The 17,295-nt window shown below is 36.5% G+C and overlaps 1 protein-coding gene across 2 annotated transcripts in view; it reads right to left on the bottom strand.

Annotated features, from left to right (window-relative positions):
• Window positions 1-17,295, bottom strand: part of Adck1 (aarF domain containing kinase 1) — a 59,129-nt gene that overhangs the window by 26,680 nt on the left and 15,154 nt on the right. For both annotated transcript variants that reach the window (XM_081758315.1, XM_081758316.1), the window contains exons 4-6: window positions 12,509-12,712; window positions 5,831-5,989; window positions 1,846-2,004 (exon numbers count right to left, since the gene is read on the bottom strand). In XM_081758315.1, the coding sequence (XP_081614441.1) occupies window positions 1,846-2,004; window positions 5,831-5,989; window positions 12,509-12,712 (522 nt within the window). The remainder of the gene's footprint in view (window positions 1-1,845; window positions 2,005-5,830; window positions 5,990-12,508; window positions 12,713-17,295) is intronic.

Genomic DNA, 17,295 nt, shown 5'->3' with positions numbered 1-17,295 from the left:
AAGCTCTATGGAGAACTGGAGTAGTGGGCCACGTGGGTTTTCACGTAACGGTGGTCTATGAGATCCCTTGAACTCAGTGTTTGCGATTTCATTGTCTGGAGTCGAATATCTGAAAAGTAAAGTATACAGCACACGTTCTTCAACCATCGCTGAACTGAAACAGAAGATTGAAGAAATCAGTGGCATTTCTCGAGACACGAAAGACAGATCATTCTAGAGGTTTCCGTATGCCGAGATGGAACAAATCTTTCTGATGTCTTCAAAATAAAAAGTGGCATGTGCCACAGTTAACGGCATACACTCCACCATTTCCACCATTAAATGCATGTTTTCCTGTATTTATTCGTGTATTTCATGTCATCTGAAATTTTTCCGTTTCCCTGCGTCACCCTGGAAACTTGGGTGCTTGACAACAGGGGCAAACCGGTTGGCCTTGTGTTCCCAGTTGTCAGCACGGCATTCGCCCAACACTGCAACACAAACTTAAATTTAGCAGACCACATACTGGCGTCATTTTGCAATCAACTAACAGCTTATCATTTGTGAGATGTTGACGACACAATGCTGCAAACCTCAAAATTTTATTATCGCATCAAATTTATACATTATTTCTTCGTTTAAAATTCATGACGGTTTCAAACACAGGGAATTTTAAAAAATATCCTAAGGTGTGACATATTGTGCATAAATTAAAAGAAGAAATTTGCTCTTCTATTCTGTGTACTACGACAATTGCCTGCATAAAAAATATCGAACTTTCGCTGATCAAAATTATCGAAAATGACATAAGATCTAAGAGCTAACAAAGCTTGAATGAAAGTAAGTGAATACCTAAAAAGCATATTAAATATTTACACTTCATAGTGTAAATGAAGGGTTGAAAAAAAAACTGTTCGGAATCTTCAAAAGTAAGTATTTTTCTTTGATCACACACTAAGTTCCTATCTATTTGTTTTAAAAATTACAGTGATACCAATGAATGTTTTTATCAATTAACGATAGGGTACGTTGGCATTGGATAAGCCAAGGCCGGCTCTACCATATGCGCAATACGTGCATTTGTACGGGGCGACAAAATAAGTCATAACTATATTATTTAAAATAAATATTTCTTGTTGGAAACAGACTTCATGATGATGGTAATTAAATTTACGAAGCTGACCTTCTATTTGAATACTACATTCATAAATCATGTTTAGGTCGCATTAGTTTAATAGTTTAAGGTCACATAAACAGTGCTAAAGCAAATGTTCAAACAAATCCCAGCATGAATTGCTTATCACAGTTTTGATATGAAAACTAATCTTGTCTTTGTGACAAATAAGTTCCTTAGCATGGAAAGCGGAATCAACTTTTTTTTTTTATTTTAATTTTTTAACAGATGCAGAAGGAAAATCAAGAAATAAAGATAAAAAGAGCAAGTTGCATTGAAATTGCGAACTGATATATTAAGATTGAAGCTCGATATTGAATTCTATGAAAAGAATTATCATCTTTCCTCTGCAGGTGTGTTTGCTTTACCTTTCACCAACATAATAGATTATTATTTAAAGAGAAAAACACACACAATGAGATTGTAATTGTAGTGTTTAGGCTTTTCCTAATGTAAGTGCTCCTTCCATCCTCTTCGTTCTTCATAATGGGGTAACATACTTAAAATCGCGGCTTTTAAGATTTGTTCTTTCTGAGGAAAGGGGGGGGGGGGGACACATGATGCTATTGCACGGCCGGCGTGGCAAATTGGCTAAGGCCAGCCCTGGGATTAGCTACATGCATTATGTTTAAGAAGCATCCATTCTATGTATTAAGTTATAGCGCTACATATCTCTGCCTATATAGATATACCTTTAACCACGTGAGATGGGAAAACAACTTTTGGACTTTTTCAGCATTTTGGCCTTCGAAACTAAAATTCAGCTCCAAAGGAATATTACGTTTCGTCTCCTCCACCAGCCATTTGAACTTGAAGTCTGGAAAAACCCACGCTACTAGGTTCACAAGAAACTAGAAAAAATAAAAAGTAGAATATTAATTTAAGTAGTTATGAATGTATGGAATTAATTGACGAAAAAAAATACAAAATGAATTATATTTACAAATAATCACATAATTCATAATTTATAATCAAGATATTGAATAAATACCATTGTCAGTAAAATTTTCTATACACTTAATATCTTTAATTCACTAATATTTTGGATCCCAGAGTACACGAAACTTCACTAGTTGTCACTGGGATTCTGTAAATTCACGCTACTGGTGAAAAATATCAATACAAAGCAGAGTTTTGACACCCAGTCTGTAGGATACCTAATCGTTATAAGTATTAAATACCTGAGCTCGGATCTATGACTCTTTTGAATTACGTTTTGCGTAACTGTATATATAATAGCAATAACTGACTTTATATATATATATATATACATATATATATACAAAATTATTTTCCTCTGTATTTGGTGGAGAGTTTGGCGAAAGAGCTTTCAGATGTGTATTCTTTTTACATGTGTGTGTATGCATGTTTTCAATATTTTCTGCTCATTTGTTTTATATTTCCACTTTGGGACTTAGAGGAAAGATAGCTAATCATTATCTTTCTATTACACAGAGTGTTAATGAATGAGTTGAGTTGATTAACGTGCAATCCGAACAACATGAGCTCCGGCCGGGAATCGAACCCGGGTCTCCCACGCCAAAGGCGCGTGCGCTAACCGCTTAGAGTGTTAAAGAAGTATACTGCCAAACTTTAAGAGGTAATTCCTCACACCAAAATAAGAAAAGTCCATATGAGAATGTGAGGGGAAATGTGCATAGTTTCGGAGCTAGGGATGTCCAAAACGTCAAAAATTAATAAAAAACATCGCACTACATGTTATTCCGAACACAAGGAACTGCGAAGCTAGCGGTCGTAACACTTCGGACTTTCTGTTCCGTTCCGGATCATTGCTTTTAACGCTTACTTCTTGCCTACTTTGAATCCGTCTTTACGTCCAAGCATATTTGGCAATTCTGTTGGAAGCATGTCTGGTAATTATGCGATATGAAGAATCGCTTTTCTACTCATTACACATTGCTAAAATACGAATTTTTCGATGGTATATGTGTTGGCTTTCTTTACCCTTATATGGATTAGGGATGGCCTCGGCTCTGAACGGATCCGGTTCCGGAACTGAGTTTTCGGATCCAGGTCTGGAACCGGTTCCTAAGATCGGTTTCTTGAACCGGTTTTCGGATCAATGTCTGGAACCGGATCCTCGCGGAATCGAAATTTCTAGCCATCCTAATATGGATCGTCACTCCACGGTCATTATTGTTCGAAATAACATGTTGTAATGCATTTTCTCCACGCTTTTGGACGGGCCTAGCTCTGGAACAATCCATTTTCCCCCACAGGTCCATATATTTTTCTTATTTTGATGTGAGGAATAACCTCTTATAATTTGTCGACAGGGACGTACGCAGAAATTTATTTCGGGGGGGGGGTCTAAAGTGTTTTGGGGGGTCCAAATACAATTTGAGGCTTAATTACATGAAAAATTCTAAAATTGCCCCTAAAAGTAGACTACATTTACAAAAAGTCGGGATTTCGGGGGGTCCGGACCCCCAGGACCCACCCCCTGCGTACGCCCCTGTTTGTCGGTATGGTTCATTAACACCCTATACATACATAGAAGAAAAATTAATTGGTTGACTTGAATTCAAAAAGGCTTTATTCAAGCGGACGAGGTTCAGCATATTGCTGCTCAACCATCTAACCCTTGTCACGGAAATAGATTCAGTTATACAAAAAAGATACAATCAATTGAGTACAAAAGACGGTGATATAGAACAAAAAAGTACAGGTATACACTAAGATGATACAAGAAAGTGGTACTTTTAACAAAACACATACACAAAATAATACAAAAGAAGAAAGAAAAAAAAAAACATACAACTACAAACATGAAAACGAACACAAACCGATAAATACTATGGAGACAAAATAAGGAATGCTTGCCATTGACAATGCGGGGGAATGGGGTGATGATATATTTCTACAATGCATGATTATTTAATAAAAAAAGGTGTAGCAAAACAAGTCTGATTTCATTTGCGTGGTTAAACTGACAGAATACAAATCATGGGTACCTGAACTTTAAGTTTGTTGACTGAGTAAATACATTTTTTAACATTTTCTTGAAGAATTAAATGTTTTAGTTTCTTTTACTACATTTGAAAGAGCTTTCCATGACCTTGGATAATACTGAAAATGTCGTAGTGGTTTGCTTGAAAATGAAATGAAATGAAATTTTTGAGTTTTACGTCCCACGGGTATGCCGGTTAGGCTAAACGAGACGGTGATGATGAGTAATGAATGAAATGGCGGAACGAAGAAAGTGGGAGGAAACGGGAGAACACCGAGAAAACCCATGCACACGGTGTTTGTCCACCACAAAGTTCACTTGGCGGGAGCAGGGTTTGAACCCAAGACCCCTAGCACCAGAGTGAACGCTCTACCACAGAGCCACCGCGGCCCCGTGGTTTGCTTGAGTCTATGTTGTGGAATATCAAACGTATTTCTTTTACGTGTTAAGTGAATTATAATAGGAAAATAAAGCACCCTAAATGTATAAATTTATACGGACATCTAAAAAGTATCCGACCATTGTCCCGGAAAATCAATATATTCACCTAGCATATTAATCGTCCAAATGCCATTCAAACTACTTCCCTTTTGCTTCTACACATCGAGCTTAATGGTCCTTCCACTGTTCGAAAAAGATGCGAGTCCCTCCTCGGGAAGCCTGTTCGGGCAGTCCTCGCGTAAGGAGCTTGATGAATCATGATATGTTGTTCTGTGCCGAAAAAGACAATTATATGAGGTGCATGAACAAGCTGGCGTTGCCCGGTCTTCGAGCTTCACAGGCCTGGCCATTTTCGACAAAGAGCGTCAAACAGAAGACAGGGAAGATCCACAGTAAAGCTCTTTGTAACTGTGTCTTTCCTCTAGGTACTCATGATGCACAATGTCACGGCAATTGAAGAGCAATCAACATTGCTTTGATTTTGCTATGAACCTCGCGAGCCGTTTCTGAAACTTGGCGAACTTAGATGCTGAGCCTTTGTGCTCAGGACTTACTCGTACACCCAGGTTTCATGCTCTTAGACCCGTGCCGCGTGCACACAACCGCTTCCCAACAGAACCACTCCTGCACAAGTACAGACGCAAGCAAAAGTAATGTCACCCGCAGGCTAAACGCATCATAGAACCTATTTCAACGACGCTCAGTGTGGCCAATCTGCGCCATGTAGTTTTTCCGAAAACAAAGGAGGATAAATACTCTTTAAACAGGCCTTGTATTTAATGGTAGAACCACATATATGAAGGAATGGCTGATTATATAATTTTGAACATAACACTAAATCTATATTACTCCATAAATCGATATGACACACAGTTGGTGAAAGAAAAAGAACACATGTGAATTACGCATATAACACATCATTTTTGAGCTCACTTTCATTTTGTTCTATCTTTGAACTGTTCCATTTTCCTCCTTGTATAGTAAATTATTTGAACGTAATAAGTGATACCTCTTATTAAGGTATTATAACGTTCTTCATTGGTATGCAAAAGACCATTTTCTTTAGATATATTTAAAGCACATACTATAACGTGGAATTAACACGAAGGATCTACAAAGCGTTAAACGGATTATACTTTGTTAGGTATGCCACAGGAAATATCTTACGTAGCTACTTTTTTTTTCAGTTAAGTATAATATAATAGCTAATAAGAGCCTAATACAACTACAGTCAACCATTACTGATCTAATTTAAAAATACTTACCTCCATTGTTTTAACATCGACAAGAGCATTCCCTCTTACATATGGGTGTTGTACTTTTACAGCTACTACTGTCCCATCTTTCAACCTGCCTTTGTGTACTTGGGCTAAAGATGCTGTTCCGATAGGCTCAGGATCTATGTCCGAGAATATCTCCGAGGGCTATAGAAAAAGAGGAAAATAAAGAAATATTTTAATTCATTATATACAGAACATATAAATAATGAGAAGGTGGCTGTAATAAAGGAAACCCAAAATAAGGAGAAACAGCAAGCGAACGAAAGAATAACACATGAATAGAAAAATCGTATAACATACACAAATGGATTGAATATTAAAATACATAAATTGATGAAGAAATTAATAAAAAACTAAGGAAATATAAATGGTAAATAATGCAGAATTAAAAATGTGTACAAATATAATGCATTTTGGAGGTCATTTATATCAAGAAAATACTTGGACATGGTAAGTAAAGCCTTAGATATTGTTTACCTTGACAACACAAGCCAGGAATGCACATATTAATATCATTACTCAAATGAATGATAGCTAAACACTAATAAATAAGGCAGTGTTTCCCAACCTTTTTCAACTTGCTGCACATTACGGGTGTTACTTGGATTCTCGCGGCACACTTATAGATATTATTATTTGTAAATATAAAACACAGTGTATTTCTTTTCTGTGATTATTGATCTCCTTTTCACAGAGAAGAAAGCTCGATCACTGTTTTTTTTTTTTTTCCGAGGTAAATCATTATGATTATTTTTCATTTTAATTTAAAAATAGAAAACGATTGCAATGAAATATTGGACTCAGGTTTTTAAAAATACGCTTTGTTTTTAAAAACTGTATCCAACCTTTTACTAAGAAGGAAGATCACTAAACAACGAACGAACAAACAAATCTCTTTTACTTTTAAAACACAAATGTAGGTAATGTGTCGAAAGGATTGAATGATATTGTAAATTTTCAAGTTACGAAATAGTCTGCAACAATAAAGAAGCAATAATGGGTATAACAATGACAACAAATATTTTTTTCAACATTAGAAATGTACAGAACAGTAACCCGGTATGAAACTTAAAATTGTAGATTCATAGTAGAGGTTCATAGTAATGTGAAATACAAATATACAATTTTCAATACGTTTTGCAATTTGATTGCTATAAAGTTAATAATTTTGTTTCGATTCCTCGCGGCCCATTCACGGTACACCGGTTGGGAAACGCTGAAATAAGGGAAGACTGCAGATAATAGATATTAGAGGTTAATTTAATAATAATAATAATAATAATAATAATAATAATAATACTAATAATAATAATAATAATACTAATAATAATAATAATAATAATAATAATACCAGGGAAGCAAGAAAGTTCGTGCGCTTTTATACTATGGAAGAAAACTGTCAATTACAGGGTTTTAACGGTTTGTTTATTCGGCAAAATAGCCTCCATTTGCTTCTACAACCTTCTCCCAGCGCTCAACAAGCTTGTAAATGCCAGTTTTGTAGAATATTTGTTCCCGAGACTCGGAAAACTCAGCAACTGCATTTTTGACGTCTTGTTCAGTCTTGAACTGCCTGCCACGCATAAAGTTGTCTATGGCCAAGAATAAATGGCAATCCGAAGGGGCGACATCTGGGGAGTAGGGAGAATGAGATACAAGCTCCCAACCAAGTTCTGAGATTACTTCCAGCGCCTGTTTTGCGGTGTGAGGGCGCGCGTTGTCCTGGTTATAGAGCACACCTCTTTTGTTTACTAGTGCTGGCTGTTTCTGGGTCAGTTTGGTGGCTACCGTTCTCAGTTGTGATGAGTACACATCTTTGGTAATTGTCTTACCACGTTCCAAGAATTCGTAGTGCACGATACCGTTTGTAGTCCACGAAACACAGAACAAAACCTTGTGTTGATGGATGTTCGGTTTTGCAGTCAAAGGCTTCGGATCATTCGGTGATAGCCAATGGTATGACCGTTTTTTATTGTCATACATGACCCACTTCTCGTCACAAGTTATTATACGGTCCAAAATTGGACAGATTTTGTGTCTCGTCAACAAAAATGAACAGATATTCAGTCTTAGAACTTGGCTCATAGCGGTCAGCTCGTGAGAGACCCACTGACCCAGTTTTCAGGTCTTCCCCAACTGATGCAGACTTACCCGAATAATTTTCCTGCTTACCTCGAATCGGTGAGCAAGTTCCTGGCATGTTTGACTGGAATAATCTTCAATAGAGGCCTTCAGGTGGTCCATATCCACTGATTTAGGCCTCCCAGAGCGAGGCTTATCTTGAAAGGTCTCGTCACCAGTTGAAAAGGTCTGGAACCATTTTTGTGCTGTACATTTACTTATTACACCCTCTCCGAGCGCAACACATATTTTTCTAGCTGCTTCTGCACCATTTGTCCCCAATTTAAACTCGTAAAGCAAACAAGCTCTAAAAACTTCATTTGACACTGACATGATCACGAGCGATTTTTACACATTACACTGACAAATGCGTTGTTATATTCACCGTGGCTGATGCGTCAATGTATAAGCTTTTCCAAACAGTCAAAACTTTCATGCTACGGGGACAGATGTCGCCGCAGCAGCCAAATGGAAGCGGGAGTGGTTCAAAAGCGCACGAACTTTCTTGCTTCCCTGGTAATAATAATAATAATAATAATAATAATAATAATAATAATAATAATAATAATAATAAAGGTATGATGATGATGACTTTTTTAGTTTAGCGTCCCTTTCAGCAGCGAGGCTATATGAGACGTGGACCTACTGATTAACGTGGAATCCGAACCACATGAGCTCCCACCGGGAATCGAACCTGGGTCTCCCACGCCAAAGGCGCATACGCTAACCGCTTAGCCACGACGGAGCACAATAATAAAGGTTTATTTTTGGTACTAAAAACAGCGACCAGCCAAATGCAGCACTTCGTCAAATTCAGATATTAGTACATTCGGAGGTACAGGTGCACAGCCAGAATTTTTTTTTTAGGAACAGTCCAATATTACAGATAAGTAATTGCTTACGTACTATCGAACTGGTGTTATTCTACACCCCCCCCCCAAAAAAAAAATGATAAGTAATTGTTAAGTATTGCCAACTATATTATTGGGGAAAAAAATACAGAACGAGATTGTTTTGTAAGGAAGGAGAGAGCATAAATAAAGAATAAGATCAAAATATTTAGGATACACAAGTATAGTTTCATCGACAAAGTGTACAAATATATGTCGAGTTACCAAGTTTTTTTTTAGGGAGGGGAGTCCGGACCTGCTAGATTTCCCACGTTGGTATGCCCTTGCGGAGGCATAACTGTTTAAAAATAAATAATAAATAAATATAATGTTCATTTACTATACCTTTGAATCAATCTTAAATTTACAGTTTGAGTTCTCAACACATACAGAGTTGAATATAGTTGTTTTCGGGTAATCAGTCAGGTGAATTCCATGTCGTCCACCGTTTCGAGAACTGGCAATATAGTTCTCGTCTTCAGGGTAAAGTATGAACTGCTAAGACAAGAACAACGTTCTGAGTTCTTGAAACGCTGGACGACGTAGAATTCACCTGGACGATTGCCCGAGAACAACTATATTCATCACGACACAAGGAAAACTTTGGCAATACAATCAACGTAACACGTTTTGTTGTTGTTAATTTTCCAGTGTTTTTCCTCTTTATATTTCCTTAGCACACTGTACCTACTTAACATATGTCATATTTTGTTTTGTTCTAAGGGGGCCAAGGGCGGCTCGTGAGGGAGGTCACACCGGTAAAATTAATGTTTTGTCGCTTCACACTAAGGGAAGACAGTTGTCTATTGCTCTAACTGTTGAAAACAAGAATTAACATTAGGAAACTTTTCTTCCCTTAATTATGAGGTGATAAAACTTCAACTTTTACTCCTTCACGAACTGCGCCTGGTTCTAACATCAATAACTTTCAATAAAAATTAGAAATCAGATGTCTGGGCTGTCGGCATCTATGAGCATTTAGCCCGTCACGTATATGAGGAATGACGTCCCTCGGAGAGCACACTATCCGATGAAAGGGAACGAAGGAAGCGGTTTGGGATCTGTAAAATTGCTAGGTACACTCATGTCCAAAATGATTGTCGCATATCTATAACTGTCTTCTTGTAAGAATAAAATTTGATAATGATTTTGCAGGGTACTTTTAACATTGATACTATATGTGTAATCGGGAAATATATATTTGTGGTAAATTTCATATTTGTGGTAAATTTCATGCTAAAAAGCGCATGATTAGTCCGCGACTCGAACCCGGATCTTGGGCGTACTATGCGTTACACAGAAGCCAGTCAGTGGAAGTCTCTGACAACTCGCAGTAGCGTTGGCACTACTCATACCTCAACGTTTAGGGATCGATCGAAAAAGATACCAAGAACAAACATGCCTGCCTATCTACACAAAAAGGCGGTTCACATTACCTAGACTATGAAGTTGTTACGGCAGAATGAAAAACATTCATGTACAATACGTGACTATAATATTTTAAAAAAAAGCCTGAGATAATAAAACATCCATCGCCACACAGCCTATTATTATTATTTAAAAAGAAAAAGCGTTTCAATATCTTTCGTCAATTTTATCTTGTAAAAAAATATTTTGTTTCATCATTTTTATATCCATACATGGGCTCCTAATGCTTATGGATAAGAAAGGTGTGGACAAGGAAGAGGAAATATGCGGTTACGGACATTTATTAATTGGTACCGTCCCGTCATTTGCCTGGTGAGACTAAAGGAAAATTGTTGAAACCCAGTCACTATGGCTAGTCCAGATTTTCGAACTCAGGACCTACTGAATGTTACGCCAATACTCTACCACTGAGCCACGGCCACTCGGTTTAAAAAAAAATAGTAAAAGCAAATAAAGAGAAGTTCTTATTGCTATTGACTTCCTTAATTTCATTCAAGTGGACTCACACTTTGTCTGTCTTGTTTTCACTGCTAATGTCGAGCTCCTTCGTGGCTAAGTGGTTAGCGTACTCGCCTTTGGTGTGGGAGATCCGGGTTCATTTCCCGGCGAGAGCTCATGTGGTTCAGATTCCACGTTAATCAGTACATTCCGTCTCATATAGCGTCGCTGCTGAAACGGACGTTAAACTCAAAATCAACTCATTGCTAATGTCACTATCTCCCACGGAAATTACAAGTTGATCAACAGTATTATCCAGTAGCCCATCTTTCTTCCATACTTCACATATTATTGTCCCATATGTTGAACGACGTTGTACCAATTTTTTGCTGATACGTTGTCAACTGCCTTGCAAGGTAACTTTTCTACGGCAGTTAAAGTAAAGTTTCTGCTTTGATTAGCAACGTAGTTCTTAATTTGAGCCCAAGTCAATCAATTGAATTAGAATGACAGTGGTATGGTAGAAGGCGGATTATTCTGTGTCCATGCGATTTGGCAATTTCGTCTATTTCGTACTTGATGAGAAGTGGTTTGTTTTGTTTGACAATTTCCAAAAGCTCAGTTCGCTTCATATCACTGTTGTATTCTTGTATGTTGGTGTTCTTCAGCTAATCAAGAATTTCCCTTTTTCCTAGAGTTTCTTGCAGGAGCTCTATCTTCTTGCACAGAATAGTACGAAGCGTAATATTTTTGGTACATGATTGGACCATGGTGTATCTTAGGTTTTCAACACGTTATCGCCTTTCAAAATTTTGACTGGAAACCCAATCGGAAAAAGACCATTAGGAAGACCTAGGCGCAGATGGGAGGACAATATTAATAAAATCCAGAAACGAATATTCTGCTTCAAGAGGAGAATGGTGTAAACTTCATAACGAGGAACTCAATAATGTGTACTGTTTATCAAACATTGTTAGCAAGGTGGCACAGGTGGGCAGGTCAGGTAGCCAGAAACGAACTCTTTCAAAGTTTTAACCGGAAATCCAATTGAAAAACCACCACTGAACTAGGGACAGATGAGAGAACAATATTAGGATGGATTTCGCAGAAGTAGGGATACAAAGTAGAAACTGGATCTAGTTGGCTAAGGGCAGAAATGAATGGAGAGTTCTTGCGAATACTGCATTGAACCTCTGCGTTCCATAGTCACAGATTTAGTTAGTTATCGACATGGGGATGAGGATTGGGGATAGGAAGGGAGTGACATGTAAAAATAATCGAAAACGATCGATATTAGTGTCCAATCAACAGTTTTCGGAGTTGCTGAGATGAATAGTGACACTCTCGATGATGCTTAAGTGCAAATTCGCTCCCATAAACATGGGAGTGAGGGATGGGGATGACATGTGTAAATATAATCGAAAATGACCAATACGACTAGTGTTCAATCCATAGTTTTTGGAGTTGCTGAGTTGAACAGTGACTGTCTTGATGGCGTTTAAATCCAAGTTTAACCCCATCGGCATGGAGGTAGAAAGGGGTGACATTATGGATTGTTATTATTACGTGTCCCAATGGGTGGTGGGAAATAAGGTTTAAATACTCCCCACAAACCAATTACCGCATGCGAAAAACAGGATTTCACCTAGACAACAGCTAATACAAGCAGTAATAGTATAACTGTTATCTGGTCTCCATGTATGGTATAATAATCTTATAAAAAACGGAGCAAATATTTTCAACGAATCACATTAAAATTCATACGCTACGATAGCAGAATACTTACATCCTTCTTTAAGTCTTCCCTGAGAACCTGATAGATCTCTTCCAATTTGGAACATGGAGCGTGACTATGTAATATCCTCATTGTTTCTACATACTCTTTTGGTAAAAGGTAATCTAATGCACCAATATGCTGGCCGACTTTTATAAATACTCCTTTGTTTGTACAACATAGATCTAGCAGCTTTTCTGCGGATCTTTTATGAACCTGAAAAGATACATATATAATAAACGTAATAATATTTTATTTGTGCCCCTCCCTGGGGGACAAATGTGTTTAAAAGTGAAATAACTGACTGATAACTAACTTCAGAATCTAAGGAATCCCGAATCAGTCACGAAAAACAAACTACTTACCAACATTTCCAAAAAAAGAACATATTTCTCACTGCATTTAAATTGTAAAGCATTATAATATACTATTTCGACAAACACTATCGTATTCATCGGTAGCTCAGGATAACTTACATGTAAGTCTTGTCTCTTCTCAGAATACATCTTACACTGATAGCGTGTGTCCAATTGAACAATGACGAAGTTAAAGATCTTGCTAACGAAAAATCTCTTATACTTGAATAACATTTATTTCCTATAATTTCTTGTTCTCCTTGCTATATAAACACTTTGCATCAGATCTTTTGTAATAACAAATGTAATATATCACTTGTTTTGTAGAATTGAGCTAGACACGGAAAGGAATTCGTAAAATTGCGGCTATAATCATTAACTTGTAAGTTTACACACTTTTTACCTTGCTACTCAATTATTTTAAATTCTAGCACACAATTGCACTGTACTATTATGTTACGTTAGGCTATTACGTTTAAATATATAGTCTATACTATTATATCTTTAAATAAATGCTTACCAGAAAATAATGAAAAAAGAAAAAAAAAATACAACATACTCAATTAAAAGAAACTAACGTATAAACATTTTCTTATAGCTAGGGCTTGAAAAATCTTCTTTGCAAGTACTAACCAGTCAAAAAAAAAAAAAATTACTAGCAAGACCATTCCCAGTGTTTATACAAAAACAAAAATCACTTTGCGACTCAGTGATACATTTTTTATTTTGTTTATTGGCATGTCACTTGCAAATATTATTATTATTATTATTATTATTATATAAGAGTGACATCTGCTATTTATTCTAGAATTTCTTATGGATGTGTCCAGTTGTATAGCGGCCACTGCTTTTGAAATACCAGAATTTTTTTTCTCTCGAACGTGAATATTGTGCAACTTTTTTTTTTTCCCTCGTGGGTACAAGACAAAGGATACTTCCTTACTAGCAAAAAATTCACACAGTGTTGCCAGGTATCTCGTCTTCATAAAGGATATTATGTTGCTGTGAAAAAGGATATGTAGTTACAAGCCAATGCTGGAGTAGCACTCTGAACAAAATATATTGCGGATCACAATTTTTACTTTCACGATGTCTATTTACTTATTTCGTTTTATTTAAACGAGACAGCATACGTAGTTTTAAAAGAGCAATGGCGTACGGGCGAGTATTCATCTACCGGTAATATTTTCATTTCAAATATGAAACTCAGGTGGAACCACGTTTGCATCGAAACCAAAGTGCTGCAGCACTAACATCACTCTTTGACGGGAAACAATAATAAAATTGACAAAACTACTTAGCGCTATACAGAAGCTGAGGGTACAATGAAAAAAAGATCGTTCACGATGTTGGTTCTTTGCGATATTACATTTTTTTATTTGTTTTGTGGAATAAAACACGTTTTTGATTGATCAGATTTTAATTGCCAAATGTATAAAAAAATATTCGCCACTTGTAAGCATGCGAGTGGAGTTTTCAAGCCCTGCTTATAGCTTCTTCATAGGAGGATAGTGTTGTTTGATACACACGAAGAAAAAAAGTTACAGAAGAAATACTAAATTGCATTAGTAAGGCTTGACAGGTGAGTTAATGGTAGTTACGCTTGAATTGCCAGTGAAGGTAAACAAATACAGAAGACTCCCGAGTATCTGGTCTAATGTGGTGGAAGAGCAGACCATTTAACAAAAAAGCCAGATAGGCTGGAGTTCACTGTGGTACACTTAAAAAAAAAAAAAAAAAAAAAAAAACATTAAGCACATCCCAAGAACAACTGCTCCTCTTTTCCTGTCACAACTTGTATTTTGAACACGACACGTAGCAGATGCCCGCTTCCAATGCCTTAGTAATGTTGCGAATGCAACGCCTTGCCTTCCTCATTTAATTACAATCAAAGAAAACTAAGGCGGATAGTCGCGAAGCCGGATACTCGAAAGTCTACTGTATAACAAAAAATACTTCTATCTCCCAATTCCATTTTATTAATTGACCTCACCACCATTCAACCGCATACCTGCAGCAGACTTACGCCCAATATTCATAACATTAATCCTAATTGCCTTCAAAAACCTGGTAATCATTGTTATAGATTTTACCAATCATAAAATCATCTTGAAGCTCGTAACCAAGTAAAACATAGGATATAAACTATTTTCTTACTTATCAATTGCAATGTTAAAGAATCTCTCGTCCAATACTTAACTGACAATAGAGGAGAAGATTTAAAGAGAAAACAAGTATAAAAAAGAAAGGAATTTAAAAAAAAAAAAGTTTAGAGCACCGCTATGAATATACCAGTCGTAGTGTTTGTAGGTGAAATCAAAGAGAGTTTACTAACGGAAGACAAAACAGAAAGGACCGGTCAGTAAAGGTGCAGTGCGGAAAAGGTACAAGCAATGAAGAGAAAATTATACATACATTGTATACAACAAAAAAGTACACAATGTGTCTTTACCTTCACTGATGTCGTTTGTGTGTAATTATATATTCATTATCTTTTGGTAGATACCCTTCGACAGTATACAGGGTGTTTCAAAACAACAGCGACAACGTTTGGGAGGTGACACCCAAGTGTAGACCAACCTAGGTGCACATATGCTTCCTTTTCGCAGTTACAGGCTGCCGAAAACATGAAAAATGAACTTTAAAGGTACATACTTCCAAAACTATGGGATCTACCATAGTTGGGTCAAGACTTCACTTAGGAACTAATACGCTATCCAAAAATATATATTTCAGAATCCTAAGGTACTCATGCAACTACCTCTATAAAAACTGTTACGGAAGTACCACAGGATTCTGAAATTCGGATAGGATACATACTAGTTCCTAAGTGAAGTCTTGACCCGACTACGTTAGGTTCATTTCTTCATGTTTTCGGCAGCCTATAACTTCAAAAGGAAGCATTTGTGCATCCATGTTGGTCTATACGTTTTGTATTATCTTTGTGTCAGGAAACAGCTCCCAAACATTGTCGGTGTTGTTTTGAAAAACCCTGTATATACACATGAAATTCCAAAGACCCCGATGTAAAACTTGTCCTATACGCGATATGGTTTGACCTCTCAATACCCAATTGCAAAGGTAACATACAGTGACTACTATTCCAGTAGTTGTGATTCTTACAATTTAACTTCCTGCCTTATACATTGGCAAACTCAAACTCCTTTTTCGATTACCATCAACAATCACCAATACTCCTAAAGCTCTCTAATTTCCCATCTAACTGTCCCTGAACTCATATCCCATTATACCTGTACATTTGACCATCCGTCTCAGAACACATAACCCATCATAAACTATTCATTTGACCATCTGTCTCAGAACACATAACCCATCATAAACTATTCATTTGACCATCTGTCTGAGAACACGTAACCCATCACAACTGTACATTTGACCACATCTTCCGAGTTAATATTCTCAAAATCCTCACATTATTATCCCTGTCGCAAATCGCCCCACTGTGTCTTAATCTCTATAAACAATTCTTAACTATACCCGCTCCTTGTAAATTATTCATTACAGCTTTGGAAAATTCAAGATTGCTAATAAATTCTAACTGACCAAACCAGTATATATATTTTAAGAGTATATATAATAGATAATGTGTCTGAGGAAGGCTATGTTAATAGCCGAAACTGTAACACAAATATATAATCTTAAAATATATATACTACTTTAGTCAGTTGGAGTTTTATTAGCTATACCCACTCATTTTCCAACACACGATTTCGTCCTGTACACTTCCCATTATTTTTAAATATTTAATTATATTTTGGTAATTTATTCACTAACATTTATTTTTCATTTAACGTGCATATTAGATTTTACTCACCCTAATCTTATGAATGTTAAATGTATCTTTCTTAATCTAGTCTGATGAGTACTAGAATGTATCTTTTTCAGACTTGTTTGATATATGTTAGAATGATTCTTCCTCACACTAATTTTATGAATGTTAAAATATATATTTCTCAGTCTAGTTTGAAGACTATTAGAATGTATTTTCTTAGTCGAATCACTAATGAGCATTAGCGTGTATCTCTCTCAGTCTAATCTTATGAGTGTTAGAATGTATTTTTTTAGTCGAATTACTAATGAGCATTAGCGTGTATCTCTAATCTTATGAGTGTTAGAATGTATTTTCTTAGTCGAATCACTAATGAGCATTAGCGTGTATCTCTCTCAGTCTAATCTTATGAGTGTTAGAATGTATTTTCCTCAGTCGAACGGATATTGGAATGCATCTTTCACAGCTTACTCTGACGACTATTGAATAGTATTTTTCTACAGATCTTGACTAGCGAGCGTGCCTTTAATCAAACACAGACGATGATAAAGGGAAATAATGTTTCACAATAATAAAATGAGAACCAGCTTAATATCACAAGAAATCTAAAGCACACGATGTTCCTCCCAAAAGAGTCCTTACGACACAATCAC

Source organism: Thermobia domestica, chromosome 5 (assembly GCF_964235325.1).
Source record: "Thermobia domestica chromosome 5, izTheDome1.hap1.1, whole genome shotgun sequence".
NCBI lineage: Eukaryota > Metazoa > Arthropoda > Insecta > Zygentoma > Lepismatidae > Thermobia > Thermobia domestica.
Note: the sequence above shows the minus strand (reverse complement) of the source record. Positions and strands in the feature narration are given on the sequence as shown.